The 19,587-nt window shown below is 47.6% G+C and overlaps 1 protein-coding gene across 1 annotated transcript in view; it reads right to left on the bottom strand.

Annotated features, from left to right (window-relative positions):
* The window catches only part of LOC116946107 (ubiquitin carboxyl-terminal hydrolase 22-like), a 37,750-nt gene that overhangs the window by 15,284 nt on the left and 2,879 nt on the right, over window positions 1-19,587 (bottom strand). Inside the window, exons 2-3 of the mRNA XM_032960968.2 lie at window positions 6,126-6,258; window positions 946-1,059 (exon numbers count right to left, since the gene is read on the bottom strand). Coding sequence (XP_032816859.1) covers window positions 946-1,059; window positions 6,126-6,258 — 247 coding nt within the window. The remainder of the gene's footprint in view (window positions 1-945; window positions 1,060-6,125; window positions 6,259-19,587) is intronic.

Here is a 19,587-nt window from a genome sequence, read left to right as displayed (position 1 = left end):
ACAATATCCCACTGCTACATTTGTTTAACGGTGAGCGAGCGGAGTCAAAACGCTCATACACACCGCGGGATAATTTCGGTTTGTTCGGCCGTGTCAGGTGGTGGAGGGTTCCTAACGACAACACAAATCCGGTCGGATCATTTACGTGGCCTCACCCAAACCATAATGATGAACTGTGTTGCTGCCACCTACACGCGTGTGCACGTGTGTGTGTGTGCACGTGTGTGTGCACGTGTGTGTGCACGTGTGTGTGTGCACGTGTGTGGGTGCACGTGTGTGTGTGTGTGGGGAGCGGTAGTGTAGCGGTTAGCGCGCTGCACTAACGAACCTGCCGACCCGGGTTCAATTCCGCTCACGGCAAACACCAGTGACGATTATCTGAACCGGTCCTGGGCCTCCCCTAGGTCGACTCAGCATCAAATGAGTACCTGGTGCGGTGCGTAAACATCGCCACTAGGGAGACAAGGGAATGGTGCTAGCCACCCACCCCCTTGTGTGCCCTGCCGACCTTCATAGGTGCTCGCTAACAGCACTTGCCTCAACAGTCTGTTAAGGCTACACGGGGGATCTTTGTTTGTTTGTGTGTCGGGAGCAGTAGAGTAGCGGCTAGCGCGCTGCGCTACAAACCTGGCGACCCAAGTTCGATTCCTGCTCACAGCCACCAACAACAGTGACGATTATCCGAATCGGTCCTGGGCCTTGCCTAGAATGGCTATTTCACGTGAAGTTATTAAAATGAGTACCTGGTGCAATGTGTAAACATCGCCACTGGGGAGACAAAGGCAGCCGCGCGTGACGTTAGCCACCCACCCCCTCGTGTGCCGTGCCGGCCTTCAGGTGCTACTCACAAGCAGCACTTGCCCCAAGAGTCAAGGCTATACGGGACATCTTTGTCTTTGTGGTGCGTGTGTGCGTTGCGTGCGTGTGCGCGTTGCGTGAACGCACCCTGCAGTTTCCAGGCCTTGCGCTGCTCCTCCCTGGCGATCTGCTCGGCGTCGCGATCGTACACGTAGTCTCCGCACTGGAAGCAGTAGATGGTGCCGTGGTACAAGTCGATTGCTGCAGCACAGCCATCGGGGGGGACACGCCGACCCGCCGGCCGACATTCAGAATCACAATTTGTTTGGACATCGAACAATCAGCCGCGGCGATTCGCTGGTACAGTAGTTACCTCGATATGCGAATATTCCATAAAGGAAGATTCTTTAAAACGACCTTTGGATTTATACTTTAAAGAGAAAGCCAAAAATGAAGTAAAATAATAAATACACTGCCAGAAATAAATGTATTTCCATTACTTTCAGTAATTTACAGTACGATATAAAAATGACAATACGTTCTAGATTATTGAACATTGTGCATCACAATCTTTCTTTGATGTCTGTTTTTTTTATTTTGATCAGAATATTTATTAATTCTGGAGGAATCCGATGAGCTATTAAGCTCTTATTCACAGGCGTCTAGTCGGCGCGGATCAGAACGTTAGAACAAAGAATACCAACACATGACAGGTGTGCAAATTATAGCCAAGGTAAACAAATCATCTTCTTTGGTTCTTTCGGTAAAGTCATGTAGAATGAGAATAAAATGATAAATTTATAAAATAAAATAACACAATAATATTCTCACGACGTTTCGGCCACAACACAAGCGGCCTTCATCAGGTGAAGGGACGAGACTGTCTGGAGGACAGCGCTGAAGTGACTCCAGCTGGAGTGACTCCGAAACGTCGTGAGAATATTATTGTGTTATTTTATTTTATCAATTTATTATTTCATTCTCATTCTACGTGACTTTACCGAAAGAACCAAAGAAGATGAATCCTTGCAGTCACGAAAGCTTTAAATCGAAAAGTAAACAAATCACTTTCAACAAATATACAAGGCCCACTGAGCCGTTACCTTCTTCTTCAGAAGTGACCCAGCTACCACAAATAATATCTCAACAAAGTGGCTTATTGTGTACAATATGCACGGTAAGTAATGCAGTCGAAACGTCGTGAGAATTTTATTGTTTTATATATATTTCATTGTTTCCCTTCAACGTGACTTTACCGAAAGAACCAAGAATATGAATCACTGCAGTCACGAAAGCTTTAAATCAAAAATTTAAAAGTAATGAAGTGTTTATAGTATGAAATGGCAAATTACGACGGCTGGGTACGCATCCTCATTGTACTGAAGTTAACAGTTGTTCAAGATACGAACGAGGCTCCAGGAAGGCATCCATCCGCTTGGTATCATCAGGCAATTGCCACAATTGTGAAAATCTCCTCTGATCCTGTGCCTTTCGGTATGCGGTGTGACATCGACAACCTCCGCCTACAGGCGATGCAAAAAGTAGCAGGAAGTGCCGCCGAGAGGTTAACATGGTGACATGAAATATAATGAAGTAAAAAACCAAAAACTATTTTTATTTTACTGGGTAAGGCCTACCGAACTATACATCTATTTTTCAGAAGCGACCTGGCCACAAACGATAAGCCAATTAAGTCGCTTATCATGTGAAAATTTATATTTCAGCCATATTTATAAATGTGGAAGGAAAGACCAGAGGACCCGGAAAAAAATCCACGTGACCACGGGGAGAGAGACACGCAAACTCCAAATATAGAGCAGGCATCAGGGTCTTAATCGAACCCACAACCTCCCGTATACCAGGCGAGGTAGTTAACATCTCGCCGCCACGGCAGAAGCAGCAGCATCTCTTGAGCCCCGGCCAATTCCTCCTCCCGTGTGGAGGACTCGCCCACGCCGTGCTCACATTTAGAATCGACATCACGTGTTTAGAGTGTTTGGCTGCTAGAAATTTGTGGCCAGGTTACTTCTAAAAAAATAGCTACGTAGCTCAGTGGGCCTTACCTGGTAGAATAAAAAATAGTTCAAGAGTTTAAGTTGTAGTTTTAGTTTCACTTTTCTCCAACTTAATTGCAACCGCCCTTCGACCGGTCTAAAACTAACCTGCCCCAGATGACGTACGCTGCGGGGGAATTGATTATTGGACGCGGATTTATGTTGGTTGCTGCAACGTTCTCGATTTCTCACGTCACAACACAGTTGTTTCTGCGTCAACTCCTCATCGCTCGATTGCCGCGCTGTACTTTACTTGGTTTGCTTTCGTCATTTTTGGTCATCCCGGCAAATGAGACTCATCCCGGTCTCTCTCGAGTTCGATAACCTGGACGCACAGAATCAACTTGACTCGAGAGACTTTGTGGGTTGAACCTCCCCACCCATCCCCCCCACCGCTCCTCGCCCTCTTTCCTCCCCCAAAGACAAAGATCCCCAATATAGCCTCAACAGATTGTTTTTTGGGGGGGCAAGTGATGTTAGAGAATGACTGGCACCCACAGCCATTCTCTTTTGCAATCGTTGCAACCAACATCACGCTTGTGGCCAAAGTGGCATTCGCCGATATCCCAAATGAATGAATGAAAAATAAATGAATACAGGGGGGCGGCCGGCCGGCCCCCCCCCCCCCGCTTTTTGATGGCGTCACGACGTGTTGCTGGAAACGTCGTCGTCGTTGTCGTCGAACCCGAATCCCGTTTTCCCACAGACGGCAGAAACGGCGGAAAGATCACTTGCCGATGCGTTTCCCTTCATCGGCCGCATCTAACAAGGTTTCACAATGATATTTTACATTTGTAAAGCGCCTTTTCATCCAAGGATCCCGAAGGACCAACCGTGTATGAAAAGCGGGGAAATAAGACGGAACCAACGGTGTAAACCATCAAAACTATGGAGGAAAGGGCGATTTTAAAGACGCGAGTTTGCAGGGCGAGATTTAAATAGCTCTAAAGATTCCGATTGTCTTATTGTCAGAGGCGACGCGTTCCATGATCTGGGAGCTGCACCGGCAAAAGCCCCCCATCAACCCCAGGAATGGAGCCTTGGCCTCGGAATACTCAGGAGAAGATCAGAAGATCTCAAGGACCTCATTGGTGTAAACATCATCCACACAAACACACCGGAGAATAGCACACGCTCCATGCCAAGTCACGTCCCAAACCCAGACTAGAACCCAGACTAGACTAGAACCCAGACTAGAACCCAGACTAGAACCCAGACTAGAACCCAGACGAGAACCCAGACTAGAACCCAGACTAGAACCCAGACTCAAACCCAGACTCGAACCCAGACTAGAACCCAGACTAGAACTCAGACTAGAATCCAGACTAGAACCCAAACTAGAACCCAAGCTAGAACCCAGACTAGAACCCAGACTAGAACCCAGACTAGAACTCAGGCTAGAACTCAGACTAGAACCCAAACTAGAACCCAGGCGAGAACCCAGACTAGAACCCAGACTAGAACTCAGACTAGAACCCAGACTAGAACCCAGACGAGAACCCAGACAGGAGCCCAGACTAGAACCCAGACTAGAACCCAGACTAGAACCCAGACAGGAGCCCAGACTAGAACCCAGACGAGAACCCAGACTAGAACCCAGACGAGAACCCAGACTAGAACCCAGACGAGAACCCAGACTAGAACCCAGACGAGAACCCAGACTAGAACCCAGACTAGAACCCAGACTAGAACCCAGACTAGAACCCAGACTAGAACGTGTTCGCAAATCAAGTTTCTGCCGTCGTAAAATCAATCCTTTGTGGTGACGTTCTATAAACGTCGTGAATGTGAAGAGTCTAAAACCGGACCGTCATCGTGAAGTGGGGAGAACGGCTATTAAATATTCCTTGCAGGAACACATGTCAACACATGTCAACACATGTCAACACATGTCAACACATGTCAATAGAAGAGTGGGAACGGATTGGGCTTCAATGATTTTGAATTGCACTCTTCAGGAGGGGCGAGGAGGCTTGGAGCTTTTGTTTACCCTATGTAACGTGTTGCTAGAAAGTTTTTGCTGGTAACACGTTGCGAGTAACGTGTTGCGAGCCATGCGGCTACGTTGTGCAGTACTGTTCGTCTCTGTCATGCCCTGCACTGCGTGTTCTGTTCATATTTATGCACGACAGTGGAGTGTGGGCTTCGCATGCTAAACAGCGCATCCACATTCAGTCTCGAGCTTGGCGAGATATTATCTCCCTCGCCTGGTATGCGGGAGGTCGTGGGTTCGACCCTGATGCCTGCGTCTCTCTCCCCGTGGTTGCGTGGATTTTTCTCCGGCTCCTCGGGTTTTCCCTCCACATTTATAATACACATCACGCGTTTAGAGCATTTTGCTGGTGCTATAAATGTCCACGTGATAACAAGTCACTTCGTTGGGCTATCATTTGTGATAGCCAGGTCGCTCCTGAAAAAGAGCCATATAGCTCATTGGGCCTTACCTGGTAAGATAAAAAATAGTTTATAGAGTGTGGTGCCCACACTGCACCTGCCCTGGCATGCATGCCACTCCCTGCCCCTGTGTGCCCTGCGGACACCCACAGAGTGGGTGGTGGTGGTCGAGCGTGGTGCTGTAAGAGCATGGTGGTGGTGGAGCGTGGTGGTGGAGCGTGGTGGTGGATCATGGTGGTGGACCGTAGTGGTGGACCGTAGTGGTGGAAGAGTGTGGTGGTGGTGCGTGGTGGTGGTGGAACGTGGTGGTGGAACGTGGTGGTGGAACGTGGTGGAGCGTGGTGGTGGAACGTGGTGGAGCGTGGTGGTGGAGCATGGTGGCATCTAGGACCTTCCGGTGTTGAGTGAGGTGAGTGGGTGAGCGGGGTGAGCCAATGAGCTGGTGAGCAGGGTGAGCGGGGTGAGCCAATGAGCTGGTGAGCAGGGTGAGCAGGGTGAGTGGGTGAGCGGGGTGAGCCAATGAGCTGGTGAGCAGGGTGAGTGGGTGAGCGGGGTGAGCCAATGAGCTGGTGAGCAGGGTGAGTGGGTGAGCCAATGAGCTGGTGAGCAGGGTGAGCGGGGTGAGCCAATGAGCTGGTGAGCAGGGTGAGCGGGGTGAGCCAATGAGCTGGTGAGCAGGGTGAATGGGTGAGCCAATGAGCTGGTGAGCAGGGTGAGTGGGTGAGCCAATGAGCTGGTGAGCAGGGTGAGTGGGGTGAGCCAATGAGCTGGTGAGCAGGGTGAGCGGGGTGAGCCAATGAGCTGGTGAGCAGGGTGAATGGGTGAGCCAATGAGCTGGTGAGCAGGGTGAGTGGGTGAGCGGGATTGGAGCGAGCGTACCGAGCGGGTGGCGCTTGGCCTTGGCGTGCTCGTGAATGTGGCGCCGAGCGAAGCAGCCGAAGAAGACGCAGTAGAGACACGAGTGCAGGCGGCTGAAGTGGGCACCGCACAGCTGGCACACGCAGGACAGGGCCTGGCCGCACACACACACCACGCACACACCACGCACACACCACACGCACACACACCACGCACACACCACGCACACACCACACGCACACACCACGCACACACCACGCACACACAACACACACACAACACACACACACCGCGCACACACCACGCACACACCACACGCACACACACCACGCGCACGCACCACACGCACACACCACGCACACACCACACGCACACACACCACACACACCACGCACACGCACCACACGCACCACGCACACACACAACACGCACACACACACACACAACACGCACACACCACGCACACACCGCGCACACACCACGCACACACCACGCACACACACCACGCACACACCACGCACACACCACACGCACACACCACATGCACACCATGCACACACCACGCACACACACACCACGCACACACCACGCACACACCACACGCACACACCACATGCACACACACCACGCACACACCACGCACACACCACGCACACACCACACACACACCATGCACACAAACACCATGCACACATACCACACGCACACACACCACGCACGCACACACACCACGCACACACACCACGCACACACCACATGCACACACACCACGCACACACCACACACACACCACGCACACACCACACACACACCATGCACACAAACACCATGCACACATACCACACGCACGCACACCACGCACGCACACACACCACGCACACACACCACGCACACACCACGCACACACACACCACGCACACACACACACCACGCACACACACCACACACACCACGCACACGCACCACACGCACCACGCACACACACAACACGCACACACACACAACACGCACACACCACGCACACACCGCGCACACACCACGCACACACCACGCACACACACCACGCACACACCACGCACACACCACACGCACACACCACATGCACACCATGCACACACCACGCACACACACACCACGCACACACCACGCACACACCACACGCACACACCACATGCACACACACCACGCACACACCACACACACACCACGCACACACCACACACACACCATGCACACAAACACCATGCACACATACCACACGCACACACACCACGCACGCACACACACCACGCACACACACCACGCACACACCACGCACACACACACACACCACGCACACACACCGCACACACAACGCACACACGCCACGCACACACGCCACGCACACACGCCACGCACACACGCCACGCACACACACCACGCACACACGCCACGCACACACACCACGCACACACACCACGCAAACACACCACGCACACACACCACGCACACACACCACACAACAATACAGATCGTCAACTCGTATATAACATGCTGGTAGCTGGCACAACATACATGAGTTTATCCAGGAATGCCTCAATGAGTCCCAATGTTTATTTCAGGAGGCTCCTGCCAGGTTGTTTACAGCAGGGGGTGATGCTGCTGCTGTGTGTACGTGATCCCAGTTGAGTCATTTTCAGGCGACTTTTCAGCATCGAGACAGACAAACACATCTACATTCAGACACTCACAGACAGACAAACACATCTACATTCAAACACTCACAGGGGACAAACACATCTACATTCATACACTCACAGGGGACAAACACATCTACATTCAGACACTCACAGACAGACAAACACATCTACATTCAGACACTCACAGGGGACAAACACATCTACGTTCAAACACTCACAATGGACAAACACATCTACATTCAGACACTCACAGACAGACAAACACATCTACATTCAGACACTCACAGGGGACAAACACATCTACATTCAGACACTCACAGGGGAGAAACACATCTACATTCAGACACTCACAGAGAGACAAACACATCTACATTCAGACACCCACAGACAGACAAACACATCTACATTCAGACACTCACAGACAGACAAACACATCTACATTCAGACACTCACAGAGAAACAAACACATCTACATTCAGATACTCACAGGCGACAAACACATCTACATTCAGATACTCACAGAGAGACAAACACATCTACATTCAGACACTCACAGACAGACAAACACATCTACATTCAGACACTCACAGAGAGACCAACACATCTACATTCCGACACCAACAGACAAACACATCTACATTCAGACACTCACAGAGACAAACACATGTACATTCAGACACTCACAGAGAGACAAACACATCTACATTCAGACACCCACAGATAGACAAACACATCTACATTCAGACACTCACAGAGAGACAAACACGTCTACATTCAGACACCGACAGACAAACACATCTACATTCAGACACTCAGAGAGACAAACACATCTACATTCAGACACTCACAGGGGACAAACACATCTACATTCAGACACCCACAGGGGGACAAACACATCTACATTCAGACACTCACAGACAAACACATCTACATTCAGACACTCACAGGCAGACAAACACATCTACATTCAGACACTCACAGACAGACAAACACATCTACATTCAGACACTCACAGGGGGACAAACACATCTACATTCAGACACTCACAGACAAACACATCTACATTCAGACACTCACAGGCAGACAAACACATCTACATTCAGACACTCACAGGGGACAAACACATCTACATTCAGACACTCACCGGGGAGAAACACATCTACATTCAGACACTCACAGAGAGACAAACACATCTACATTCAGACACCCACAGACAGACAAACACATCTACATTCAGACACTCAGACAGACAAACACATCTACATTCAGACACTCACAGAGAAACAAACACATCTACATTCAGATACTCACAGGGGACAAACACATCTACATTCAGATACTCACAGAGAGACAAACACATCTACATTCAGACACTCACAGACAGACAAACACATCTACATTCAGACACTCACAGAGAGACCAACACATCTACATTCAGATACCAACAGACAAACACATCTACATTCAGACACTCACAGAGACAAACACATGTACATTCAGACACTCACAGAGAGACAAACACATCTACATTCAGACACCCACAGATAGACAAACACATCTACATTCAGACACTCACAGAGAGACAAACACGTCTACATTCAGACACCGACAGACAGACAAACACATCTACATTCAGACACTCAGAGAGACAAACACATCTACATTCAGACACTCACAGGGGACAAACACATCTACATTCAGACACCCACAGGGGGACAAACACATCTACATTCAGACACTCACAGACAAACACATCTACATTCAGACACTCACAGGCAGACAAACACATCTACATTCAGACACTCACAGACAAACACATCTACATTCAGACACTCACAGACAAACACATCTACATTCAGACACTCACAGGCAGACAAACACATCTACATTCAGACACTCACAGGGGGACAAACACGTCTACATTCAGACACTCACAGGGGACAAACACATCTACATTCAGACACTCACAGACAGACAAACACATCCACATTCAGACACTCACAGACAGACAAACACATCTACATTCAGATACTCACAGAGAGACAAACACATCTACATTCAGACACTGACAGACAGACAAACACATCTACATTCAGACACTCACAGACAGACAAACACATCTACATTCAGACACTCACAGGGGACAAAAACATCTACATTCAGACACTCACAGACAGACAAACACATCTACATTCAGACACTCACAGACACACAAACACATCTACATTCAGATACTCACAGACAGACAAACACATCTACATTCAGACACTCAGACAAACACATCTACATTCAGACACTGACAGAGAGACAAACACATCTACATTCAGACACTCAGACAAACACATCTACATTCAGACACTCACAGACAGACAAACACATCTACATTCGGACACTCACAGGGGGACAGACACATCTACATTCAGCCACCCAAAGGGGACAAACACATCTACATTCAGACACTCGGAGACAGACAAACACATATACATTCAGACACTCACAGACAAACACATCTACATTCAGACACTCACAGACAGACAAACACATCTACATTCAGACACCCACAGGGGACAAACACATCTACATTCAGACACCCACAGGGGACAAACACATTTACATTCAGACACTCGCAGACAGACAAACACATCTACATTCAGACACTCACAGACAGACAAACACATCTACATTCAGACACCCACAGGGGACAAACACATCTACATTCAGACACCCACAGGGGACAAACATATTTACATTCAGACACTCGCAGACAGACAAACACATCTACATTCAGACACTCATAGGGGTACACACACATCTACATTCAGACACTCACAGGGGACAAACACATCTACATTCACACACTCACAGACAGACAAACACATCTACATTCACACACTCACAGACAGACAAACACATCTACATTCAGACACTCATAGGGGACAAACACATCTACATTCAGACACTCACAGGGGACAAACACATCTACATTCAGACACTCACAGGGGACAAACACATCTACATTCAGACAATCACAGGGGACAAACACATCTACATTCAGACACCCACAGGGGGACAAACACATCTACATTCAGACACTCACAGAGAGACAAACACATCTACATTCAGACACTCACAGGGGGACAAACACATCTACATTCAGACACTCACAGAGAGACAAACACATCTACATTCAGACACTCACAGGGGGACAAACACATCTACATTCAGACACTCAGAGAGACAAACACATCTACATTCAGACACTCACAGGGGACAAACACATCTACATTCAGACACTCACAGGGGACAAACACATCTACATTCAGACACTCACAGACAGACAAACACATCTACATTCACACACTCACAGACAAACACATCTACATTCAGACACTCACAGGGGACAAACACATCTACATTCAGACACTCACAGGGGGACAAACACATCTACATTCAGACACTCACAGGGGGACAAACACATCTACATTTAGACACTCAAAGGGGGACAAACACATCTACATTGAGACACTCACAGGGGACAAACACATCTACATTCAGACACTCACAGGGGACAAACACATCTACATTCAGAGACTCACAGGGGACAAACACATCTACATTCAGACACTCACAGACAGACAAACACATCTACATTCAGACACTCACAGGGGACAAACACATCTACATTCAGACACTCACAGACAGACAAACACATCTACATTCAGACACCCACATGGGGACAAACACATCTACATTCAGACACTCACAGGGGATAAACACATCTACATTCGGACACTCACAGACAGACAAACACATCTACATTCAGACACTCACAGGGGGAAAAACACATCTACATTCAGACACTCACAGGGGACAAACATCTACATTCATACACCCACAGGGGGACAAACACATCTACATTCAGACACTCACAGACAAACACATCTACATTCAGACACTCACAGGGGACAAACACATCTACATTCAGACAATCACAGGGGACAAACACATCTACATTCAGACACTCACAGACAGACAAACACATCTACATTCAGACACTCACAGGGGGACAAACACATCAACATTCAGACACTCACAGGGGTACACACACGTCTACATTCAGACACTCACAGGGGATAAACACATCTACATTCAGACACTCACAGGGGATAAACACATCTACATTCAGACACTCACAGACAGACAAACACATCTACATTCAGACACTCACAGGGGGACAAACACATCTACATTCAGACACTCACAGGGGGCCAAACACATCTACATTCAGACACTCACAGGGGGCCAAACACATCTACATTCAGACACTCACAGACAGACAAACACATCTACATTCAGACACTCACAGGGGACAAACACATCTACATTCAGACACTCACAGGGGGACAAACACATCTACATTCAGACACTCACAGGGGGACAACACACATCTACATTCAGACACTCACAGGGGACAAACACATCTACATTCAGACACCCACAGGGGGACAAACACATCTACATTCAGACAGACACCTACATTCAGACACTCACAGAGAGACAAACACATCTACCTTCAGACACTCACAGGGGACAAACACATCTACATTCAGACACTCACAGGGGGACAAACACATCTACATTCAGACACTCACAGGGGACAAACACATCTACATTCAGACACCCACAGGGGGACAAACACATCTACATTAAGACACTCAGACAGACATCTACATTCAGACACTCACAGAGAGACAAACACATCTACATTCAGACACTCACAGGGGACAAACACATCTACATTCAGACACTCACAGGGGGACAAACACATCTACATTCAGACACTCACAGGGGTACACACACATCTACATTCAGACATTCACAGGGGACAAACACATCTACATTCAGACACCCACAGGGGGACAAACACATCTACATTCAGACACTCAGACAGACACCTACATTCAGACACTCACAGGGGACAAACACATCTACATTCAGACACTCACAGGGGGACAAACACATCTACATTCAGACACTCACAGGGGACAAACACATCTACATTCAGACACCCACAGGGGGACAAACACATCTACATTAAGACACTCAGACAGACATCTACATTCAGACACTCACAGAGAGACAAACACATCTACATTCAGACACTCACAGAGGACAAACACATCTACATTCAGACACTCACAGGGGGACAAACACATCTACCTTCAGACACTCACAGGGGGACAAACACATCTACATTCAGACACTCACAGGGGACAAACACATCTACAATCAGACACTCACAGGGGACAAACACATCAACATTCAGACACTCACAGGGGGAAAAACACATCTACATTCAGACACTCAGACAGACACATCTACATTCAGACACTCAGACAGATAAACATATCAACATTCAGACACTCACAGGGGGAAAAAAACATCTACATTCAGACACTCAGACAGACACATCTACATTCAGACACTCACAGACAGACACACACATCTATATTCAGACACTCAGAGACGGACAAACACATCTACATTCAGACACTCACAGGGCACAAACGCATTTACATTCAGACACCCACAGGGGACAAACACATCTACATTCAGACACTCACAGGGGACAAACACATCAACATTCAGACACTCACAGGGGGAAAAACACATCTACATTCAGACACTCAGACAGACACATCTACATTCAGACACTCAGACAGATAAACATATCAACATTCAGACACTCACAGGGGGAAAAAACATCTACATTCAGACACTCAGACAGACACATCTACATTCAGACACTCACAGACAGACACACACATCTATATTCAGACACTCAGAGACGGACAAACACATCTACATTCAGACACTCACAGGGCACAAACGCATTTACATTCAGACACCCACAGGGGACAAACACATCTACATTCAAACACCCACAGGGGACAAACACATCTACATTCAGACAGCCACAGGGGACAAACACATCTACATTCAGACACCCACAGGGGACAAACACATCTACATTCAGATACCCACAGGGGGAAAAACACATCTACATTCAGACACTCACAGGGGACAAACACATCTACATTCAGACACTCACAGGGGACAAACACATCTACATTCAGACACTCACAGACAGACAAACACATCTACATTCACACACTCACAGACAGACAAACACATCTACATTCACACACTCACAGACAGACAAACACATCTACATTCAGACACTCACAGAGGACAAACACATCTGCATTCAGACACTCACAGACAGACAAACACATCTACATTCAGACACTCACAGGGCACAAACGCATCTACATTCAGACACCCACAGGGGTACACACACATCTACATTCAGACACTCAGAGAGACAAACACATCTACATTCAGACACTCACAGGGGACAAACACATCTACATTCAGACACTCACAGGGGGACAAACACATCAACATTCAGACACTCACAGGGGTACACACACGTCTACATTCAGACACTCACAGGGGATAAACACATCTACATTCAGACACTCACAGGGGATAAACACATCTACATTCAGACACTCACAGACAGACAAACACATCTACATTCAGACACCCACAGGGGGACAAACACATCTACATTCAGACACTCACAGGGGGCCAAACACATCTACATTCAGACACTCACAGGGGGCCAAACACATCTACATTCAGACACTCACAGACAGACAAACACATCTACATTCAGACACTCACAGGGGACAAACACGTCTACATTCAGACACTCACAGGGGGACAAACACATCTACATTCAGACACTCACAGGGGGACAACACACATCTACATTCAGACACTCACAGGGGACAAACACATCTACATTCAGACACCCACAGGGGGACAAACACATCTACATTCAGACAGACACCTACATTCAGACACTCACAGAGAGACAAACACATCTACATTCAGACACTCACAGGGGACAAACACATCTACATTCAGACACTCACAGGGGGACAAACACATCTACATTCAGACACTCACAGGGGACAAACACATCTACATTCAGACACCCACAGGGGGACAAACACATCTACATTAAGACACTCAGACAGACATCTACATTCAGACACTCACTGAGAGACAAACACATCTACATTCAGACACTCACAGAGGACAAACACATCTACATTCAGACACTCACAGGGGGACAAACACATCTACCTTCAGACACTCACAGGGGGACAAACACATCTACATTCAGACACTCACAGGGGACAAACACATCTACATTCAGACACTCACAGGGGACAAACACATCAACATTCAGACACTCACAGGGGGAAAAACACATCTACATTCAGACACTCAGACAGACACATCTACATTCAGACACTCAGACAGATAAACATATCAACATTCAGACACTCACAGGGGGAAAAAAACATCTACATTCAGACACTCAGACAGACACATCTACATTCAGACACTCACAGACAGACACACACATCTATATTCAGACACTCAGAGACGGACAAACACATCTACATTCAGACACTCACAGGGCACAAACGCATTTACATTCAGACACCCACAGGGGACAAACACATCTACATTCAGACACCCACAGGGGACAAACACATCTACATTCAGACAGCCACAGGGGACAAACACATCTACATTCAGACACCCACAGGGGACAAACACATCTACATTCAGATACCCACAGGGGGAAAAACACATCTACATTCAGACACTCACAGGGGACAAACACATCTACATTCAGACACTCACAGGGGACAAACACATCTACATTCAGACACTCACAGACAGACAAACACATCTACATTCACACACTCACAGACAGACAAACACATCTACATTCACACACTCACAGACAGACAAACACATCTACATTCAGACACTCACAGAGGACAAACACATCTACATTCAGACACTCACAGACAGACAAACACATCTACATTCAGACACTCACAGGGCACAAACGCATCTACATTCAGACACCCACAGGGGTACACACACATCTACATTCAGACACTCAGAGAGACAAACACATCTACATTCAGACACTCACAGACAGACAAACACATCTACATTCAGACACTCACAGGGCACACACGCATCTACATTCAGACACCCACAGGGGTACACACACATCTACATTCAGACACTCAGACAGATAAACACATCAACATTCAGACACTCACAGGGGGAAAAAAACATCTACATTCAGACACTCAGACAGACACATCTACATTCAGACACTCACAGGGGGAAAAGCACATCTACATTCACACACTCATAGGGGCAAAACACATCTACATTCAGACACTCACAGGGGACAAACACATCTACATTCAGACACTCAGACAGACACATCTACATTCAGACACTCACAGACAGACACACACATCTACATTCAGACACTCAGAGATGGACAAACACATCTACATTCAGACACTCACAGGGCACAAACGCATCTACATTCAGACACCCACAGGGGACAAACACATCTACATTCAGACACTCACAGGGGACAAACAAATCTACATTCAGACACCCACAGGGCACAAACACATCTACATTCAGACACCCACAGGGGACAAACACATCTACATTCAGACAGCCACAGGGGACAAACACATCTACATTCAGACACTCACAGAGAGACAAACACATCTACATTCAGACACTCACAGGGGGACAAACACATCTACATTCAGACACTCACAGGGGACAAACACATCAACATTCAGACACTCACAGGGGGAAAAACGCATCTACATTCAGACACTCAGACAGACACATCTACATTCAGACACTCACAGGGGGGAAAAGCACATCTACATTCAGACACTCACAGGGGAAAAACACATCTACATTCAGACACTCACAGGGGACAAACACATCTACATTCAGACAGTCAGATCTACATTCAGACACTCACAGACAGACAAACACATCTACATTCAGACTCTCAGAGACGGACAAACACATCTACATTCAGACACTCACAGGGAACAAACGCATCTACATTCAGATACCCACAGGGGACAAACACATCTACATTCAGACACTCACAGGGGACAAACACATCTACATTCAGACACTCACAGGGGACAAAGACATCTACATTCAGACACCCACAGGGGACAAACACATCTACATTCAGACACCCACAGGGGACAAACACATCTACATTCAGACACCCACAGGGGACAAACACATCTACATTCAGACACTCACAGACAGACAAACACATCTACATTCAGACACTCACAGACAGACAAACACATCTACATTCAGACACTCACAGACAGACAAACACATCTACATTCAGACACTCACAGACAAACACATCTACATTCAGACACTCACATACAGACACACACATCTACATTCAGACACTCACAGGGGTACACACACATCTACATTCAGACACTCAGAGAGACAAACACATCTACATTCAGACACTCACAGGGGACAAACACATCTACATTCAGACACTCACAGGGGGACAAACACATCTACATTCAGACACTCACAGAGACAAACACATCTACATTCAGACACTCACAGGGGGACAAACACATCTACATTCAGACACTCAGAGAGACAAACACATCTACATTCAGACACTCACAGGGGACAAACACATCTACATTCAGACACTCACAGGGGACAAACACATCTACATTCACACACTCACAGACAGACACATCTACATTCACACACTCACAGACAAACACATCTACATTCACACACTCACAGACAGACAAACACATCTACATTCAGACACTCACAGGGGGCCAAACACATCTACATTCAGACACTCACAGACAGACAAACACATCTACATTCAGACACCCACAGGGGGACAAACACATCTACATTCAGACACTCACAGGGGACAAACACATCTACATTCAGACACTCACAGGGGACAAACACATCTACATTCAGACACTCACAGGGGGACAAACACATCTACATTCAGACACTCACAGACAGACAAACACATCTACATTCAGACACTCACAGGGGACAAACACATCTACATTCAGACACTCACAGGGGACAAACACATCTACATTCAGACACTCACAGGGGGACAAACACATCTACATTCAGACACCCACAGGGGGACAAACACATCTACATTCAGACACTCACAGGGGGACAAACACATCTACATTCAGACACTCACAGGGGTACACACACATCTACATTCAGACACTCACAGGGGACAAACACATCTACATTCAGACACCCACAGGGGGACAAACACATCTACATTCAGACACTCACAGGGGGACAAACGCATCTACATTCAGACACTCACAGGGGGACAAACACATCTACATTCAGACACTCACAGGGGACAAACACATCTACATTCAGACACTCAGAGAGACAAACACATCTACATTCAGACACTCACAGACGGACAAACACATCCACATTCAGACACTGACAGACGGACAAACACATCTACATTCAGACACTCCCAGGGGGACAAACACATCTACATTCAGACACAAGGATTGAATTCAGATTTACCAACTTTAGTAAGGCACTGCCTTACCATCTGTAAAGGATGTGATTTCTGAGATGGAATACCCTGGTGTCTACAAACTGAGTTGTGTTTGCGGCAGCTGTAACATTGGGGAAACGAAACGACAAGTCTCGGACCGCGTCCGTGAACACAAGGCAGATCTCAAAGACGGTAGGACCAATACCTCTGCCGTTGCTGATCATTGTTTTAACGCTGTGGGCTCACACGAAATTGATTTTTCCAAGACGGAGGTACTCTGAAAACCTACCGGCTACCTTCAGAGATTTGTTCATGAAGCCATCCAGATATATAAACACAGACAACTTCAACCGAGAAGATGGGTACAAACTGAGCAATCATTGGAAGGACATTATTAAGCAGGTAAAGTCTTAACTGACTGTGATGTGTCCATCCTACCTGCCCATGTCAGCTGTTATTTCCGACTATCTGTCTCTCTCTCTATGCCTCGCTCTTAGATCTTCTAATGCTCACATGTCCTTTGCATTGCACTCTCATGCTCACATGCCTTTGGATTGAACCACTCTTCGTTCTTACATTAACATCACGCTAATCTCTCACATTATCATGCTAATTTTTCACATTAACATCACTAGCCCCGCCCACTTCTTTCTGACCCTTGGGCTACACCCATTTCAAACCTTTTAAAACAGTCTGCCTCAGCAGCAGCAGGCCACGCTTTCCCACCTGATAACGGACTCTTGCGTTGCGCCCGAAACGTCGTTTATTTTATTTTATACCTACTACGTGACTTTACCGAAAGAACAAAACAGTATGGATTCCTGCAGTCACGAAAGCTTCAAATCAAGATCACCACCACCTCCTACTCCTCCTCCACCACCACCTCCTCCTCCTCCTCCACCACATCCTCCACCACCACCTCCTCCACCACCACCTCCGCCACCACCACCACCTCCTCCACCACCACCACCTCCACCACCACCACCTCTACCATCTCCTCCACCACCTCCTCCACCACCACCTCCTCCACCACCACCTCCTCCACCACCACCTCCTCCACCACCTCCTCCTCCACCACCTCCTCCACCACCACCTCCTCCACCACCTTCTCCACCACCTCCTCCACCACCACCTCCTCCACCACCTCCTCCACCACCACCTCCTCCACCACCACCTCCTCCACCACCTCCTCCACCACCACCTCCTCCGCCACCACCTCCTCCACCACCACCTCCTCCTCCACCACCTTCTCCAC

The sequence above is a fragment of the Petromyzon marinus genome, chromosome 26, assembly GCF_048934315.1.
Source record: "Petromyzon marinus isolate PM22_M1 ecotype Great Lakes invasive population chromosome 26, UKy_Petmar_22M1.pri1.0, whole genome shotgun sequence".
Taxonomy (NCBI): domain Eukaryota; kingdom Metazoa; phylum Chordata; class Hyperoartia; order Petromyzontiformes; family Petromyzontidae; genus Petromyzon; species Petromyzon marinus.
Note: the sequence above shows the minus strand (reverse complement) of the source record. Positions and strands in the feature narration are given on the sequence as shown.